This window comes from Trichomycterus rosablanca, chromosome 4, assembly GCF_030014385.1.
Source record: "Trichomycterus rosablanca isolate fTriRos1 chromosome 4, fTriRos1.hap1, whole genome shotgun sequence".
NCBI lineage: Eukaryota > Metazoa > Chordata > Actinopteri > Siluriformes > Trichomycteridae > Trichomycterus > Trichomycterus rosablanca.
The window spans coordinates 20,785,219-20,804,088 of record NC_085991.1 but is presented as its reverse complement, the minus strand read 5'-3'; the positions used below and the strand labels follow the sequence as shown (position 1 = coordinate 20,804,088).

At 41.3% G+C, this 18,870-nt stretch overlaps 1 protein-coding gene across 1 annotated transcript in view; it reads left to right on the top strand.

The window, feature by feature from the left end:
* colec12 (collectin sub-family member 12) overlaps window positions 1-18,870 on the top strand; it is a 62,228-nt gene that overhangs the window by 21,881 nt on the left and 21,477 nt on the right. Inside the window, exons 3-6 of the mRNA XM_062993943.1 lie at window positions 1,986-2,108; window positions 15,862-15,948; window positions 16,046-17,089; window positions 17,173-17,655. Of these exons, the coding sequence (XP_062850013.1) occupies window positions 1,986-2,108; window positions 15,862-15,948; window positions 16,046-17,089; window positions 17,173-17,655 (1,737 nt within the window). The remainder of the gene's footprint in view (window positions 1-1,985; window positions 2,109-15,861; window positions 15,949-16,045; window positions 17,090-17,172; window positions 17,656-18,870) is intronic.

Here is an 18,870-nt window from a genome sequence, read left to right as displayed (position 1 = left end):
GGGGTCATGGTAAGGGCTCTGTGCGGGCCATAGATTTTCTGTACACCAAACAAGCATTTTTATAGACTTTACACAAGAACCAAGCAAACAGCAATTCTTATTTTATTTGATAAAAGCATCTTTAACTGAATAAAAAGTATGTATTTGTTATTAGCCATTCATCAATCAGCAGTGTGCAATTCAGAAAAGTGATTTATGCTGTAGATTAAATAACATTGGCATTTATGGGAAAATAGTTTTCTTGCAAAAGACTACAAACAGGGCTGTAAACAAATTTTCCTTAAACAAGACCAACTGGTCTTGTTGTATTTTCCATAGGGACATCTATCTCTATTCTTTCTTGTGATGCTTGTTTTTATGGTCACTGCTCAGCCTTAGCTCCTAAACAAAAACATCTTAGCAAAATACTCTCCCCACACACAGACCACCTCACAAAGATCTTAGTACTAGTAGGGCCACGGAGGCCGTAATTCCCACATCCGGGGCCCTTTGAGGCAATGTTTACACAGATGTTTGGGTCCAAAGATGTGACCTGCCCTCTGCATCCCCTCCATCTTCCTCCTGGAGCTTTCATTAAACCACAACCTGGATGCCAGAGTTGCCACTGTGACCATCTGCTGATGAAGGCCTACATTTAATCAAACTGAGAAAGGGGGTAGAAAGTTAGGGCAGCTGTGGAATGTCTAAATATGTTGTGGTTGTGAATGTTTATTTGCTGAGGCCCAACCACGTCATCTTTAGCTCTACACGACTCCTCCCCTGCCTGCTCAGACAGCCTTTGCTGGCTATGAAGTTAGCTGGCTGTTGCTGAGGCATGACATTACATATAAATCTTGTAGTTGCTCCCAAACACAATGTTCACTTACATGAAACCTTGTTAAAAATACAACTAGTTATAAAATAAGATCCAATATATAATATTAAAATGTTATTACTTTTTCTTTATTAGGAATTTAAAAAAAATACCAGAACATCACATTTAAACCCATGGAAATATTAAGTTGGTCATTCGGTGCTGTAACAGCCTCATCTGGAAAAAATGTTCCAATAGATTTTAAAACATTACTGCAGGCATTCACTTTTACTCAGTCACAAAAGCATTAGTGACTTCAGGCATTAATTAATTAATTAATTAATGGGCCTGTGGTAGCCTAGTGGGTAGGGCTTTGGGCTATCAACCGGAAGATTGGCGGTTCAAATCCTGGCTCTGCTATGTAGCCACTGTTGGGTCCTTGAGCAAGGCCCTTAACCCTGTCTGCTCCAGGGGCGCCGTAAGTTGGCTGACCCTGCGCTCTGACCCCAGCTTCCAACACCAGCTGGGATATGCGAAGAAAGAATTTCATTGTACTGTACATCTGTATATGTATATATGACAAATAAAGGATATCTTTCTTTCTTTCTTTCTATCTATCTAATGTTGGGTAATGCGGCCTGCTTACATTTGCTGTTTAGATTTATTTAACTAGGTTTGGAAGGCTCAATGTAGTCCAGTTAAGCTCGTATTCTAGTGCTAGATAGTTAATCCTGCTTCACCAAATCTCAAAAATAATGTGTTTAGGAACAACACATACAATATATTGTGCTATCACTACTTTAACATGTTTAGTCTTATACTATATTAAAATGTAATATATAAAGTCTGTTGATTCTTGCATGAACCCAGGTAAAGTAAGGTAACTTTGCTAAAAATATAATTTTTATATTTGCTGTTTAAGCTTGTGGAAGCTTGTAGAAAAGTTGTGTCTGATGTATATTAAGGTGAAATGAAGAGTGCACTAACCATTCAAAGTTGAGAAAAGTTCAGGTTCAGAATCAGGTTTCTTCCTGCTAGTATTGGCCACTAAAGCTTGGCATCTAAGTGAAGCGGTTAAGTAACTTACCATTTGCAAGAGAACTAAAAGCTATGCACATTTCCCTTGCAGTACCATGTGACTGCATATGTTTCCGACATTGTACAGCTTATTCTTTTCTTGTTTTTCCTACAGGTATCCAGGAGGGGAATGAGTGCACTAAGTGTAAGAATGATTGGGCGCTGAGGGCAGCCATTGCTCTCCTGTACGTCTTATGTGCATTGCTCACAATAGCTGTGGCTGTCCTAGGATACAAAGGTATGGATTAAGCCTTTTAACGTTCTTGTACAGATTCTTGTACAGAATGTGCAAAAGCAAATATAGGATCTACAGTCAGCTCCAGAGGTATTACAACCACTGTTAAGGATGGATAAAAGATGTTATTTAAAAATGTGGCTTATTAGCTTAATTGTACACTAAAATATGAAAGCCAGCCTTTTACTGAAGGAACAAAAAATAAAAATGACAAACCCATATGTCACAGTTATTGCCATGCCTCTAGATCAGCTCGTCTTATATAATGCATATTAAATTATTAGAGTACAGAACAATCAATCTGAAAGCACCCATTATATTTAATTTTTTGTTTGCCCTCCTTTGTAGGATGGTCATGGCATTTAAAAACCATATTTTTAAAATGGTTGCTGGCATAGACGTGGCATCAACCCCAAAACCTGGCCTTTTTTATAGCTCTATAGACACTGATCATATAATTTAAGGTATTTTTATATATATCGACAACATCTAAATAATCTGTTTATTTAAGTTCTTTTTCTGCTTCTTCTTCTTATTATTATTATTATTATTATCACATTACATTACAAACACCATTTCCAGAAAAGTTGTGACATTTTGTAAATTACAATCATAAAACAGCAATATGAATTATTTGAACCATATGAGTTTTTTTGAACCATTATCTAACTAACAAAATTACAAGAAATGACTTTTTGAGATCATAGGGAGAGGTGAGTTACTGAATCATGCCCATCTGCCATGCCATTAAGGCCAGCAGGGGGCAGTGAGGCCCAGATGACTCATTATATTGGTTCCTTTAACCAACAATCTCTGAGTCTTATTAAGCATAAATTGGCTCCAGGTAGAGATGCTTCTGTTTGATCACGGATTCCTTCACAGAGAATTGCTGTATGCTCTGTTGGCAACCTGTATTTTATCTTTTTCCTGGAACTCAGCAGGTGTCATGGCACTTTTTGTCCATCACAATGGACCCACCCTAAATGTGCGAGTTGCCTCCAGAGGCAGCATGATGGTCCTCTCATAAGTGGGACCCACATATGGATCCATGCTAGGCTGCACCAGAAGGTTGAGTGGCTGTCCTGCTTGATTTTAATTCTGCTTGTTCTGGCTCCTCCTGTTAATCTTTAATCTGAAAAAAGGCTGGTAGGTTGAGCAGCTAGCCTCATTGCGACAACCACTTTAATTCTTTATATATATATATATATATATATATATATATATATATATATATATATATATATATATATATACAGTGTATCACAAAAGTGAGTACACCCCTCACATTTCTGCAAATATTTCATTATAACTTTTCATGGGACAACACTATAGACATGAAACTTGGATATAACTTAGAGTAGTCAGTGTACAGCTTGTATAGCAGTGTAGATTTACTGTCTTCTGAAAATAACTCAACACACAGCCATTAATGTCTAAATAGCTGGCAACATAAGTGAGTACACCCCACAGTGAACATGTCCAAATTGTGCTCAAATGTGTCGTTGTCCCTCCCTGGTGTCATGTGTCAAGGTCCCAGGTGTAAATGGGGAGCAGGGCTGTTAAATTTGGTGTTTTGGGTACAATTCTCTCATACTGGCCACTGGATATTCAACATGGCACCTCATGGAAAAGAACTCTCTGAGGATGTGAGAAATAGAGTTGTTGCTCTCCACAAAGATGGCCTGGGCTATAAGAAGATTGCTAACACCCTGAAACTGAGCTACAGCATGGTGGCCAAGGTCATACAGTGGTTTTCCAGGACAGGTTCCACTCGGAACAGGCTTCGCCAGGGTCGACCAAAGAAGTTGAGTCCACGTGTTCGGCGTCATATCCAGAGGTTGGCTTTAAAAAATAGACACATGAGTGCTGCCAGCATTGCTGCAGAGGTTGAAGACGTGGGAGGTCAGCCTGTCAGTGCTCAGACCATACGCCGCACACTGCATCAACTCGGTCTGCATGGTCGTCATCCCAGAAGGAAGCTGACGCACAAGAAAGCCCGCAAACAGTTTGCTGAAGACATCAGTCCAAGAACATGGATTACTGGAATGCCCTGTGGTCTGACGAGACCAAGATAAACTTGTTTGGCTCAGATGGTGTCCAGCATGTGTGGCGGCGCCCTGGTGAGAAGTACCAAGACAACTGTATCTTGCCTACAGTCAAGCATGGTGGTGGTAGCATCATGGTCTTGGGCTGCATGAGTGTTGCTGGCACTGGGGAGCTGCAGTTCATTGAGGGAAACATGAATTCCAACATGTACTGTGACATTCTGAAACAGAGCATGATCCCCTCCCTTCGAAAACTGGGCCTCATGGCAGTTTTCCAACAGGATAACGACCCCAAACACAACCTCCAAGATGACAACTGCCTTGCTGAGGAAGCTGAAGGTAAAGGTGATGGACTAAACCCAATTGAGCACCTGTGGCGCATCCTCAAGTGGAAGGTGGTATATATATATATATATATACAGTGTATCACAAAAGTGAGTACACCCCTCACATTTCTGCAAATATTTTATTATATCTTTTCTTGGGACAACACTATAGAAATAAAACTTGGATATAACTTAGAGTAGTCAGTGTACAACTTGTATAGCAGTGTAGATTTACTGTCTTCTGAAAAGAACTCAACACACAGCCATTAATGTCTAAATGGCTGGCAACATAAGTGAGTACACCCCACAGTGAACATGTCCAAATTGTGCCCAAAGTGTCAATATTTTGTGTGACCACCATTATTATCCAGCACTGCCTTAACCCTCCTGGGCATGGAATTCACCAGAGCTGCACAGGTTGCTACTGGAATCCTCTTCCACTCCTCCATGATGACATCACAGAGCTGGTGGATGTTAGACACCTTGAACTCCTCCACCTTCCACTTGAGGATGCGCCACAGGTGCTCAATTGGGTTTAGTCCATCACCTTTACCTTCAGCTTCCTCAGCAAGGCAGTTGTCATCTTGGAGGTTGTGTTTGGGGTCGTTATCCTGTTGGAAAACTGCCATGAGGCCCAGTTTTCGAAAGGAGGGGATCATGCTCTGTTTCAGAATGTCACAGTACATGTTGGAATTCATGTTTCCCTCAATGAACTGCAGCTCCCCAGTGCCAGCAACACTCATGCAGCCCAAGACCACGATGCTACCACCACCATGCTTGACTGTAGGCAAGATACAGTTGTCTTGGTACTTCTCACCAGGGCACCGCCACACATGCTGGACACCATCTGAGCCAAACAAGTTTATCTTGGTCTCGTCAGACCACAGGGCATTCCAGTAATCCATGTTCTTGGACTGCTTGTCTTCAGCAAACTGTTTGTGGGCTTTCTTGTGCGTCAGCTTCCTTCTGGGATGACGACCATGCAGACCGAGTTGATGCAGTGTGCGGCGTATGGTCTGAGCACTGACAGGCTGACCTCCCACGTCTTCAACCTCTGCAGCAATGCTGGCAGCACTCATGTGTCTATTTTTTAAAGCCAACCTCTGGATATGACGCCGAACACGTGGACTCAACTTCTTTGGTCGACCCTGGCGAAGCCTGTTCCGAGTGGAACCTGTCCTGGAAAACCGCTGTATGACCTTGGCCACCATGCTGTAGCTCAGTTTCAGGGTGTTAGCAATCTTCTTATAACCCAGGCCATCTTTGTGGAGAGCAACAATTCTATTTCTCACATCCTCAGAGAGTTCTTTGCCATGAGGTGCCATGTTGAATATCCAGTGGCCAGTATGAGAGAATTGTACCCAAAACACCAAATTTAACAGCCCTGCTCCCCATTTACACCTGGGACCTTGACACTTGACACCAGGGAGGGACAACGACACATTTGGGCACAATTTGGACATGTTCACTGTGGGGTGTACTCACTTATGTTGCCAGCTATTTAGACATTAATGGCTGTGTGTTGAGTTATTTTCAGAAGACAGTAAATCTACACTGCTATACAAGCTGTACACTGACTACTCTAAGTTATATCCAAGTTTCATGTCTATAGTGTTGTCCCATGAAAAGATATAATGAAATATTTGCAGAAATGTGAGGGGTGTACTCACTTTTGTGATACACTGTATATATACAGTATATATACAGTATATATATATATATATACACACAGTGTATCACAAAAGTGAGTACACCCCTCACATTTCTGCAAATATTTTATTATATCTTTTCTTGGGACAACACTATAGAAATAAAACTTGGATATAACTTAGAGTAGTCAGTGTACAACTTGTATAGCAGTGTAGATTTACTGTAAAGATATAATGAAATATTTGCAGAAATGTGAGGGGTGTACTCACTTTTGTGATACACTGTATATATACAGTATATATACAGTATATATATATATATATATATATATATATATATACACACAGTGTATCACAAAAGTGAGTACACCCCTCACATTTCTGCAAATATTTTATTATATCTTTTCATGGGACAACACTATAGATATAAAACTTGGATATAACTTAGAGTAGTCAGTGTACAACTTGTATAGCAGTGTAGATTTACTGTCTTCTGAAAATAACTCAACACACAGCCATTAATGTCAAAATAGCTGGCAACATAAGTGAGTACACCCCACAGTGAACATGTCCAAATTGTGCCCAAATGTGTCGTTGTCCCTCCCTGGTGTCATGTGTCAAGGTCCCAGGTGTAAATGGGGAGCAGGGCTGTTAAATTTGGTGTTTTGGGTACAATTCTCTCATACTGGCCACTGAATATTCAACATGGCACCTCATGGCAAAGAACTCTCTGAGGATGTGAGAAATAGAATTGTTGCTCTCCACAAAGATGGCCTGGGCTATAAGAAGATTGCTAACACCCTGAAACTGAGCTACAGCACGGTGGCCAAGGTCATACAGCGGTTTTCCAGGACAGGTTCCACTCGGAACAGGCTTCGCCAGGGTCGACCAAAGAAGTTGAGTCCACGTGTTCGGCGTCATATCCAGAGGTTGGCTTTAAAAAATAGACACATGAGTGCTGCCAGCACTGCTGCAGAGGTTGAAGACGTGGGTCAGCCTGTCAGTGCTCAGACCATACGCCGCACACTGCATCAACTCGGTCTGCATGGTCGTCATCCCAGAAGGAAGCTGACGCACAAGAAAGCCCGCAAACAGTTTGCTGAAGACAAGCAGTCCAAGAACATGGATTACTGGAATGCCCTGTGGTCTGACGAGACCAAGATAAACTTGTTTGGCTCAGATGGTGTCCAGCATGTGTGGCGGCGTCCTGGTGAGAAGTACCAAGACAACTGTATCTTGCCTACAGTCAAGCATGGTGGTGGTAGCATCATGGTCTTGGGCTGCATGAGTGTTGCTGGCACTGGGGAGCTGCAGTTCATTGAGGGAAACATGAATTCCAACATGTACTGTGACATTCTGAAACAGAGCATGATCCCCTCCCTTCGAAAACTGGGCCTCATGGCAGTTTTCCAACAGGATAACGACCCCAAACACAACCTCCAAGATGACAACTGCCTTGCTGAGGAAGCTGAAGGTAAAGGTGATGGACTAAACCCAATTGAGCACCTGTAGCGCATCCTCAAGTGGAAGGTGGAGGAGTTCAAGGTGTCTAACATCCACCAGCTCCGTGATGTCATCATGGAGGAGTGGAAGAGGATTCCAGTAGCAACCTGTGCAGCTCTGGTGAATTCCATGCCCAGGAGGGTTAAGGCAGTGCTGGATAATAATGGTGGTCACACAAAATATTGACACTTTGGGCACAATTTGGACATGTTCACTGTGGGGTGTACTCACTTATGTTGCCAGCCATTTAGACATTAATGGCTGTGTGTTGAGTTATTTTCAGAAGACAGTAAATCTACACTGCTATACAAGCTGTACACTGACTACTCTAAGTTATATCCAAGTTTCATGTCTATAGTGTTGTCCCATGAAAAGATATAATGAAATATTTGCCGAAATGTGAGGGGTGTACTCACTTTTGTGATACACTGTAAGTGAGTACACCCAACAGTGAACATGTCCAAATTGTGCCCAAATGTGTCGTTGTCCCTCCCTGGTGTCATGTGTCAAGGTCCCAGGTGTAAATGGGGAGCAGGGCTGTTAAATTTGGTGTTTTGGGTACAATTCTCTCATACTGGCCACTGAATATTCAACATGGCACCTCATGGCAAAGAACTCTCTGAGGATGTGAGAAATAGAATTGTTGCTCTCCACAAAGATGGCCTGGGCTATAAGAAGATTGCTAACACCCTGAAACTGAGCTACAGCACGGTGGCCAAGGTCATACAGCGGTTTTCCAGGACAGGTTCCACTCGGAACAGGCTTCGCCAGGGTCGACCAAAGAAGTTGAGTCCACGTGTTCGGCGTCATATCCAGAGGTTGGCTTTAAAAAATAGACACATGAGTGCTGCCAGCACTGCTGCAGAGGTTGAAGACGTGGGTCAGCCTGTCAGTGCTCAGACCATACGCCGCACACTGCATCAACTCGGTCTGCATGGTCGTCATCCCAGAAGGAAGCTGACGCACAAGAAAGCCCGCAAACAGTTTGCTGAAGACAAGCAGTCCAAGAACATGGATTACTGGAATGCCCTGTGGTCTGACGAGACCAAGATAAACTTGTTTGGCTCAGATGGTGTCCAGCATGTGTGGCGGCGTCCTGGTGAGAAGTACCAAGACAACTGTATCTTGCCTACAGTCAAGCATGGTGGTGGTAGCATCATGGTCTTGGGCTGCATGAGTGTTGCTGGCACTGGGGAGCTGCAGTTCATTGAGGGAAACATGAATTCCAACATGTACTGTGACATTCTGAAACAGAGCATGATCCCCCCCTTCGAAAACTGGGCCTCATGGCAGTTTTCCAACAGGATAACGACCCCAAACACAACCTCCAAGATGACAACTGCCTTGCTGAGGAAGCTGAAGGTAAAGGTGATGGACTAAACCCAATTGAGCACCTGTAGCGCATCCTCAAGTGGAAGGTGGAGGAGTTCAAGGTGTCTAACATCCACCAGCTCCGTGATGTCATCATGGAGGAGTGGAAGAGGATTCCAGTAGCAACCTGTGCAGCTCTGGTGAATTCCATGCCCAGGAGGGTTAAGGCAGTGCTGGATAATAATGGTGGTCACACAAAATATTGACACTTTGGGCACAATTTGGACATGTTCACTGTGGGGTGTACTCACTTATGTTGCCAGCCATTTAGACATTAATGGCTGTGTGTTGAGTTATTTTCAGAAGACAGTAAATCTACACTGCTATACAAGCTGTACACTGACTACTCTAAGTTATATCCAAGTTTCATGTCTATAGTGTTGTCCCATGAAAAGATATAATGAAATATTTGCCGAAATGTGAGGGGTGTACTCACTTTTGTGATACACTGTAAGTGAGTACACCCAACAGTGAACATGTCCAAATTGTGCCCAAATGTGTCGTTGTCCCTCCCTGGTGTCATGTGTCAAGGTCCCAGGTGTAAATGGGGAGCAGGGCTGTTAAATTTGGTGTTTTGGGTACAATTCTATCATACTGGCCACTGGATATTCAACATGGCACCTCATGGCAAAGAACTCTCTGAGGATGTGAGAAATAGGATTGTTGCTCTCCACAAAGATGGCCTGGGCTATAAGAAGATTGCTAACACCCTGAAACTGAGCTACAGCATGGTGGCCAAGGTCATACAGCCGTTTTCCAGGACAGGTTCCACTCGGAATAGGCTTCGCCAGGGTCGACCAAAGAAGTTGAGTCCACGTTTTCGGTGTCATATCCAGAGGTTGGCTTTAAAAAATAGACACATGAGTGCTGCCAGCATTGCTGCAGAGGTTGAAGACGTGGGAGGTCAGCCTGTCAGAGCTCAGACCATACGCCGCACACTGCATCAACTCGGTCTGCATGGTCGTCATCCCAGAAGGAAGCTGACGCACAAGAAAGCCCGCAAACAGTTTGCTGAAGACAAGCAGTCCAAGAACATGGATTACTGGAATGCCCTGTGGTCTGACGAGACCAAGATAAACTTGTTTGGCTCAGATGGTGTCCAGCATGTGTGGCGGCGCCCTGGTGAGAAGTACCAAGACAACTGTATCTTGCCTACAGTCAAGCATGGTGGTGGTAGCATCATGGTCTTAAGCTGCATGAGTGTTGCTGGCACTGGGGAGCTGCAGTTCATTGAGGGAAACATGAATTCCAACATGTACTGTGACATTCTGAAACAGAGCATGATCCCCTCCTTTCGAAAACTGGGCCTCATGGCAGTTTTCCAACAGGATAACGACCCCAAACACAACCTCCAAGATGACAACTGCCTTGCTGAGGAAGCTGAAGGTAAAGGTGATGGACTAAACCCAATTGAGCACCTGTGGCGCATCCTCAAGTGGAAGGTGGAGGAGTTCAAGGTGTCTAACATCCACCAGCTCCGTGATGTTATGTTCTCAGAATACCATCTTCTCCCTTCGGGAAGAAGATTCAGAATGCCATTGTGTAGATTTAAGAGGTTTAAAAACTCTTTTGTGCCTATTTCCATTACTATTCTTAATTCCAACAGGTGAGCAGAGTAGGGGAGGTATTTTAATGTATTTTATTATGTTGTATGTTTAATGTGTGTTGTTTGATGTTCAATGTTTGTATTGTATAGTATGTCATTGTATGTCTGTATAAACGATATGTAGCTTGGGGTGGCCCAAGTAAAATTTCCCCTAGTGGGACAATAAAGTAAATCAAATCAAATCAAAATGTCATCATGGAGGAGTGGAAGAGGATTCCAGTAGCAACCTGTGCAGCTCTGGTGAATTCCATGCCCAGGAGGGTTAAGGCAGTGCTGGATAATAATGGTGGTCACACAAAATATTGACACTTTGTCTTCACTCATATTCTGATCAAGTTGTAAGCACTGTGCAGGTCCCGTTTTATTAATACCGAGACTTGCTGCTGCAATCGAAAAGCATGATTAATAGAGGGCAAGGAGTAACAATCTTTGATGATATTGCAGTTGAGCCAATGATAGTCAATCCATGTAGGCAAGGAATTTTTGCCACAAAAAGTATTCTATTCTATTCACCAGTAAAAAATAAAGAAGATAAGGATGACTGCTTTCCTAAGCACTTAGGTGAACTTAAAAGTAAAATATAAATTATAAAACGGATAGTTCCGGTCCTAAAATCTGATTGGCTGAGCCGCGTTCGAAGCCATTGTAAAATCCCCGATATACGCACACCTATGACCACCTCACATCATTCCATATTAATACGCCACTGAAAAGAAAAAGTACAAACTTGGTTGAACACTATTTTAAGTCATGTGCTATACATGGAAATGTCCAGATTAATATAAAAACTAATCCTAATAATTAAGCGGGTGTTTCGTCCAAGAAATAGTGCAATACTGTTTGTGGAGGAATGTTTATTGCGAACGTAATGTTCGCCCTCATGTTGCCTAGCAACATGGCACACTCTTAACGGACTACATAATGCCACGGAAGAATGCTTTTTGTAAGTGTTTTTATAAATAAAAACATTTATAAATTGAACATTGTTGTATTTTATTATATTTTATGTTGACCGCCGTTTTATAAAAGCAATAAGCCACTCGAGACCGTGCGTTACTGCTATGATTTTATCACGGGGAACATCCTTCCCCGTGATAAAATCGCAGTAACGCACGGTCTCTCGTGGCTTATTGCTTTATGTAACAAGCTTCAGTTACTCAGTTAATATTTGGGGCATGTGGTTTTCTTTTTTCTTACATTACCCATGTGTATTTTTACCCAAGGGTGCCAATGGTGCTGATGCTGACTGCATTTTAATATTTTGTTTTTTCTAATTTTATCAGATACAGATATGGGTATGGATGACTGGTGTCATGTGTTCCTACAGTTTTCTGATGTTTAGATTAAACAAAACCATTTTTGTCTAAACACTTTTTATGATTTGTCTCCAAGCCAAATCTTTAAGGACATCTCCAACATTTGTTTGACTGTTTGGGTAATATTATGGTCATATGCAGTTGCTACAGATTTGTTCTCTCTTTAATTTGACAAAAAGCCATATATTTTCTTAGAACCCAGATTATGATGTTCTATTTAGCATAATCTTCATGGTCACAAAGTAAGCTAAGTTTCTTTATTGCCTTGGTAAGCTTAAGCATTGTAAAACCGAGGTTTAATTAGGTCTAATTCATAAATGTTCTGTACTACTTCAAAAAAGCTCAAATTTAGAATCATTTATGAGTTGCCTTTGCATGATGTATGTTTTACGCATACTGTTGTTTTAGAGCATTTTCTGGTATATCAGACAGATCTTTTAACAACAGATTCATAAACACAATAAAATTTAAAAAGCATTAAACAAGAACCACTGCCACTGCTTTTATAAAAATTACTGAGACCCCTTACTCTTAACTTCCAGTATGAGGTAAACCAACAAGCTTTAAAATAGACCTCCATGTGAAGATGCCCTGCAAACCATGTCACTGTTTTGTGTTTGGTTATAGACTGACTGGAATGCTAACACTAAATTCCTTACTGTTGTGCATTGAAAGCTCTTGTTTTTGCTGCAGTTTTCAATACCTGTTAAAGTTTACAAATCACTGCTGTCTTTATTTGCATTTTGCCTACTATTCCAACTTTTTGAAGTTTGGTTTGTACTTCTGTTGAGAAACATATCAGTTATAAGATTTTTGGGTTTTGTAGTCATTGATAAGTGTGTTTATAAACACTACAGAATTTAAACCTAAACCATCGTCGAAATTAAAGTCCTACACTGTGTATGGAAAGCACAAAAACAGGCAAGTAAAGCACACAAATTGCTCCCTCTAGTGTTAACAGCAATACATTATACTAACTGTTAAAATAAACTTCTGACTTAATAGAGATGTCATATCGAAATAATCCAAAACTGATTTCCTTCTGCCAGTACATTATTCAGTATGTATTATTAAAAAAACATAAAATAAACACCTCAAAAAACACTAATATCTACTTAATGGCTAAATAACAATCTTCATACACTATATAGCCAAAAGTAAGTGGACAACCCTCCTACTATTTAGTGTTTCGGAAACACATATTATTAATGTGTTCAAAAATAATAAAGAATAAAGAAAAAAATATAAATAATAAAGGCCTAAACCTTGAACCATGAAGCCTTGACCATGACCCCACTGAAATTGTTAGGGAAGAATTAGAATGTAGATTGCAGGCCTTTTTTATTCAACCTTAGTGCTTGACCTCACAAATGCTCTTTTGACTGAACTGACCCAAAACACAAATTTAGGAGGGGGGGGGGATTTGGAATGGATTTGGAATGGGATGTTCACTAATTTACAGCCATATGGTGTATCTTCACTATCACAATTTATTAATTTGTCTTAATTAACAAATGACTTGTCTTTATTAGCATTACGGTGGGTCTAAAGCTTATACAGCTTATTTGAGTTTATTTAGGGCAGGAATAATGCCTGGACAGGTTGACAATTAATTGCAGTGCATCACTCATTTATTCATTCACATTTTAAAGGACATTTTAAAGTCTGTCTTATACCATGACTGAAAACAAGGGTCAAAGACGCAGACCCCTAGGACTGCTGACTACTTTCAGTGTGGAGAGATATTATGATATGATCCCACTGGGTCCTAAGTTAATCAACACTGAGTTGCTTAGTGTAAAAAGGACACATGCAGGGGCCATGTTCATGTTCATACCATGTAAGTTGTCCCAACCTTAAGCTGAATTAAATTTCAAGTTCAGAATTGACTTTTATGCTCAATAAGTCTAATTAAAGAATACATTATTTTATGTTTAATTTAGCCCAGGAATGCAGGCAGTCTTTGGCTTTAAAAAGTTTTTTTTTAATTATGCAAGCACATTTTGATTGTTTAAGGTATATATAGAGGCCCACAGACAAATACACAAGTTTCATTTTTTTGCAAAGTGATAATGTTATTATGTATTATTTTACACTGTAGTACTCCAGCCATTTTAAATCTGTTGTGGCCATTTATGATGATACCATTTGTTGTAATTCGTTCTGTAAATGCTGACTGTGCATTTCTAGCAAAGGGAAGATTCAAGGAAACACAAGCGATATTGTGTTCGTAAATGAAATGGTTCAGAAGTCACCCAGACAGTCAGAGCATGACCCCTGTGTGGCCACTCTGCATTCCAGAGGAAATTAAGTGTCATGTATTTCCTGTGTGTCTGCACATACGGAATACTTTCCCACTGTGAGACCATGAGTGTGATTGCCAGAAAGTGCTGACAATCACAACTGGTTAAACTTCAGTTTTTGTCTTTTTGCATTGTCTTAATTAAAGTTAACATTGTGTTCAGCAAAAGCACTGCAATAAAAAAGAAATTTCTCACAATACGTTGCTAAGGCTGTGGCCCACTCCTTATGACAATCATACATTTTTATGGGATTAAGGTCAGGGTTTTCTGATGGCCTCTCCAGCACCCCCACAACATGACCTGTGCTTCACGGCTGAGATGGTGTTCTTTGGCTTGCCTCCTCCTGTTTTCCTCTATACATAACGATAGTCATTGTAGCAAATAGTTCCAAGTAAGATTTTTTTCCCCATGCAGTTGCAAACTGTAACCTGGATTTTTATGGCAGATTCTAAGCAGTGACTTTTTTCTCACTGAAAAGCCTTTCAGGTGATGTCAGTTTAGGACATATGTTTTACTCTTGAGACAGATACTTTGGTACCTGATGTATGTATGTGAAATAAAAGCTAAATGATTTGTTTGTAAACATTTGTTTTAATAGTTGCTTGTGTCATGTACAAAGTAGATATCCTAAACAACATTAAATAGACATTTGTTATTCTGTTATTCTGGTGAAACTGGTGATTTTACTGCTGGTAAAACTGGTATTTTACATTTACATTTTCAGCATTTAGCAGACGCCTTTATCCAAAGCGACTTACAGTAGTATGACAGTATACAGTCTGAGCAATTGGGCTTTTTCTCAAGGGCCCAACAGCAGCAACCTGGCAGTGGTGGGACTTAACCCAGTGACATTCTGATTCCTAGTTCAGTACCTTAACCGCTAGGCTACAACTGTTTACAACTGGTATATCATTCCATCAGATCCATTCAAATGCTTGCCGCATGTTCATACTGTAGTTTTATTGAGAAAGAACTGACCACACAAAAACCGACATCTGAAATACGCAAAATAACCGCATAGGGGTGGACCTTTTATGCAGAAGTATATAGAAGAATGAATTTTAGCAAATATTGGCAAATTCTGAAATCAAATGTAACATAGCCAAAGTACAGGACAGCAGGACGGTGGTCCAAATAAAAATATTTCCTACTTTTCATGAAATGGAAACTAAAGCTTTTAGAATGACCATTACAATTGCCTAACTTAAACATAAAAAAATTTGTGAGGAGATCTTAAATATGCTATAGATGCAAGAGAGCTCAAGAAGATCTCAGAACTCTTGCAATGAATAGTGGATAAAAGTTTTAAAGCAAGAATACACCTTTTTTGCAAAAACTGTTTACAAGCTGTAAATCAAATATAAAGCAACTGTGCAATTAATAGCTGTTGATTTTTTTTTTTTTACTTTAAAAAATATTGTATGAGATTTGTCCATGAGTACTCAAACTTTTGTATTTATTCTTAATTGTTCAGATGTACTTTACCTTTGCTGTGTAGATATAACCTTTTGATGACAGTTTCTGGTCCAATTCAGTGTAAGATTGTATTACTGTAGTTTAGGATTGTCTCTGTAATAATGCTTTTGGTTTGGTCTTTATCCAGATCTTAGTGGTTTTCTGCTGTTTGTGTTTCACAGTGGTTCAAAAGATGGACAACATGACTGAGGGGATGGAGAACTATGAAGGGAAAATAATGGCAGTAGAAACTGACTTAAAGAAGCTTGGTGAGTTCTGTATCCAGACACAACAACTTTATTTTTAAATGCTTTTATGCAGTGATAATTCTGTTTATTTTAATGGTATCTAAACTTTTACATGCAGATGATCAAACAGGAGAGAAATCAGAGAACGCCACAAGTGAAATCTTATCTTTCAAGGAAGAAATCCAGAATTTGCAGCAACAGCTTAATGACATTGCCCTCAGATCTTCTAGCAACAATGAAACTTTAAATGTGCTGCAGCTGGCAGGAGAGGACATTCAGAATGGCCACTTTTCACTGAAAGACCTTCTGGAAAGTAATACCAACACCATCCGCAATGTCAACCATACCCTGAACACATACAGTAGCCTGATTGATGGACTAAAATCAGACACCCAGCGGCTTCAGTCAGACCTACAGTTGCAGACAAGGGAGCAGAGCCGCTCAACCTACAGCCTTAATGCCCTTAACTTTACCCAAAGGGAACAGAGGAATCTCATCTCCATCCTCCAAAGGTCAGTGGAAGACACCAGCCAAGCAGTCCAGAAGCTAAAGAATGACTACCAGAACCTGCAGCAGTTGGCCAGGCAGACCAAAGCAGATGCTGACTGGCTTAGAGAAAAAGTGCAAAAACTCCAAGTGTTGACTGCTAACACTTCTGTGCTGGCCCGCTCAAATAATGATGCTCTTGAAGACTTTACATCGCAGCTCAATTCAATGTCTGAGCAAGTTCAGAATGCCTCTTCCATTGGTGACAGTCATGAACAGAGTCTGCGTGAGCTAATGGATCAACAACGAGACCATGACAATGCCACTTCAAGCAGGTTCAACATTTTGGAGGCACGTGTTGATCGCAGCGAGACTGGCATGGACCGCATCATAGGAAATATAAGCTTAACTACAGAGCTTTTAGGAGCTGTCAGCACTGACCTATATGGTCTTCGTGTTTGTGCTGATACAGTGACAAGGCACTCTGACCTGCTTTTGGCCCTCAACGCCAGCATTTTGGAAGCCAGAGCAGATAGCACAGAGCTCAAAACCCAGCAGGAGGAACTTGCTGCCAGGTTTGATAAGGAAGTGAACAACCTCTCCATAGTGATGGAGGAAATGAAACTAGTTGACAGCAAACACTCACAAATCATTACCAACTTCACTATCCTTCAAGGTAGTGTTTTAATATGTTTCTTACAGGTTTAAATGATGAATATTGAATCACTGAAAATGTAACAAATAAAACTCTTTTTACAGGTCCTCCTGGACCAAGAGGTTCTCGAGGAGATAGAGGACCACAGGGACCTGCAGGAAAACAAGGTGAAAAGGGTGATACAGGAGAAAAAGGTGCCCCAGGTGTACCAGGGTCTAAAGGAGATAAAGGGGCCCCTGGAATTCCAGGTGCTCCTGGCCTTAAAGGTTCACCTGGACCAAGGGGTAACCCTGGATCAAAGGGCTCCAGAGGATCAGGAGGACGTGCTGGGCCTCCAGGGGAGAGGGGTGATCCTGGCTTACCTGGTCTCATTGGTAGAGATGGCCAACCAGGTCCTCAGGGCCCTCAGGGGCCTCCAGGGCCAGCAGGACCCCAAGGACCAGCTGGTCCACAAGGACCCCCTGGCCCTGCTGGCCCTATTGGGCCACAAGGATTACCTGGCCCAACTGGGCCTCCTCCCCAATTTTCTAAACCTTTGCAACCTGCAGGACCACAAAGCTCTGAACCCAGTCCCACCAAAATGCCAGGTATGTTAATTAGTGTTCCCATTAAAGTAAGCATTGGAATATCACACATTCATAGTGAATGAAGGACTGCAAAATATCTAGCAGTGCAAACAAAGTGTTAACCTTTGTTAACACATTTGCTACACCAAAATCTTTGTAACATATTGGTCTAATTTATTAAAGCTTTCAATCTTGTAAATATTACAATCAAATTTTTTAAACCAAGGTTTTACCACAAAATTGGACGTTTACTGTGGGGGAAAACACCTACAAAATAATGTACAATTTTATGTAGGGCAATTCTCAATTGCCAGGTGGCCAAATACAGTGTATCACAAAAGTGAGTACACCCCTCACATTTCTGCAAATATTTCATTATATCTTTTCATGGGACAACACTATAGACATGAAACTTGGATATAACTTAGAGTAGTCAGTGTACAGCTTGTATAGCAGTGTAGATTTACTGTCTTCTGAAAATAACTCAACACACAGCCATTAATGTCTAAATAGCTGGCAACATAAGTGAATACACCCCACAGTGAACATGTCCAAATTGTGCCCAAATGTGTCGTTGTCCCTCCCTGGTGTCATGTGTCAAGGTCCCAGGTGTAAATGGGGAGCAGGGCTGTTAAATTTGGTGTTTTGGGTACAATTCTCTCATACTGGTCACTGGATATTCAACATGGCACCTCATGGCAAAGAACTCTCTGAGGATGTGAGAAATAGAATTGTTGCTCTCCACAAAGATGGCCTGGGCTATAAGAAGATTGCTAACACCCTGAAACTGAGCTACAGCATGGTGGCCAAGGTCATACAGCGGTTTTCCAGGACAGGTTCCACTCGGAACAGGCTTCGCCAGGGTCGACCAAAGAAGTTGAGTCCACGTGTTCGGCGTCATATCCAGAGGTTGGCTTTAAAAAATAGACACATGAGTGCTGCCAGCATTGCTGCAGAGGTTGAAGACGTGGGAGGTCAGCCTGTCAGTGCTCAGACCATACACCGCACACTGCATCAACTCGGTCTGCATGGTCGTCATCCCAGAAGGAAGCTGACGCACAAGAAAGCCAGCAAACAGTTTGCTGAAGACAAGCAGTCCAAGAACATGGATTACTGGAATGCCCTGTGGTCTGACGAGACCAAGATAAACTTGTTTGGCTCAGATGGTGTCCAGCATGTGTGGCGGCGCCCTGGTGAGAAGTACCAAGACAACTGTATCTTGCCTACAGTCAAGCA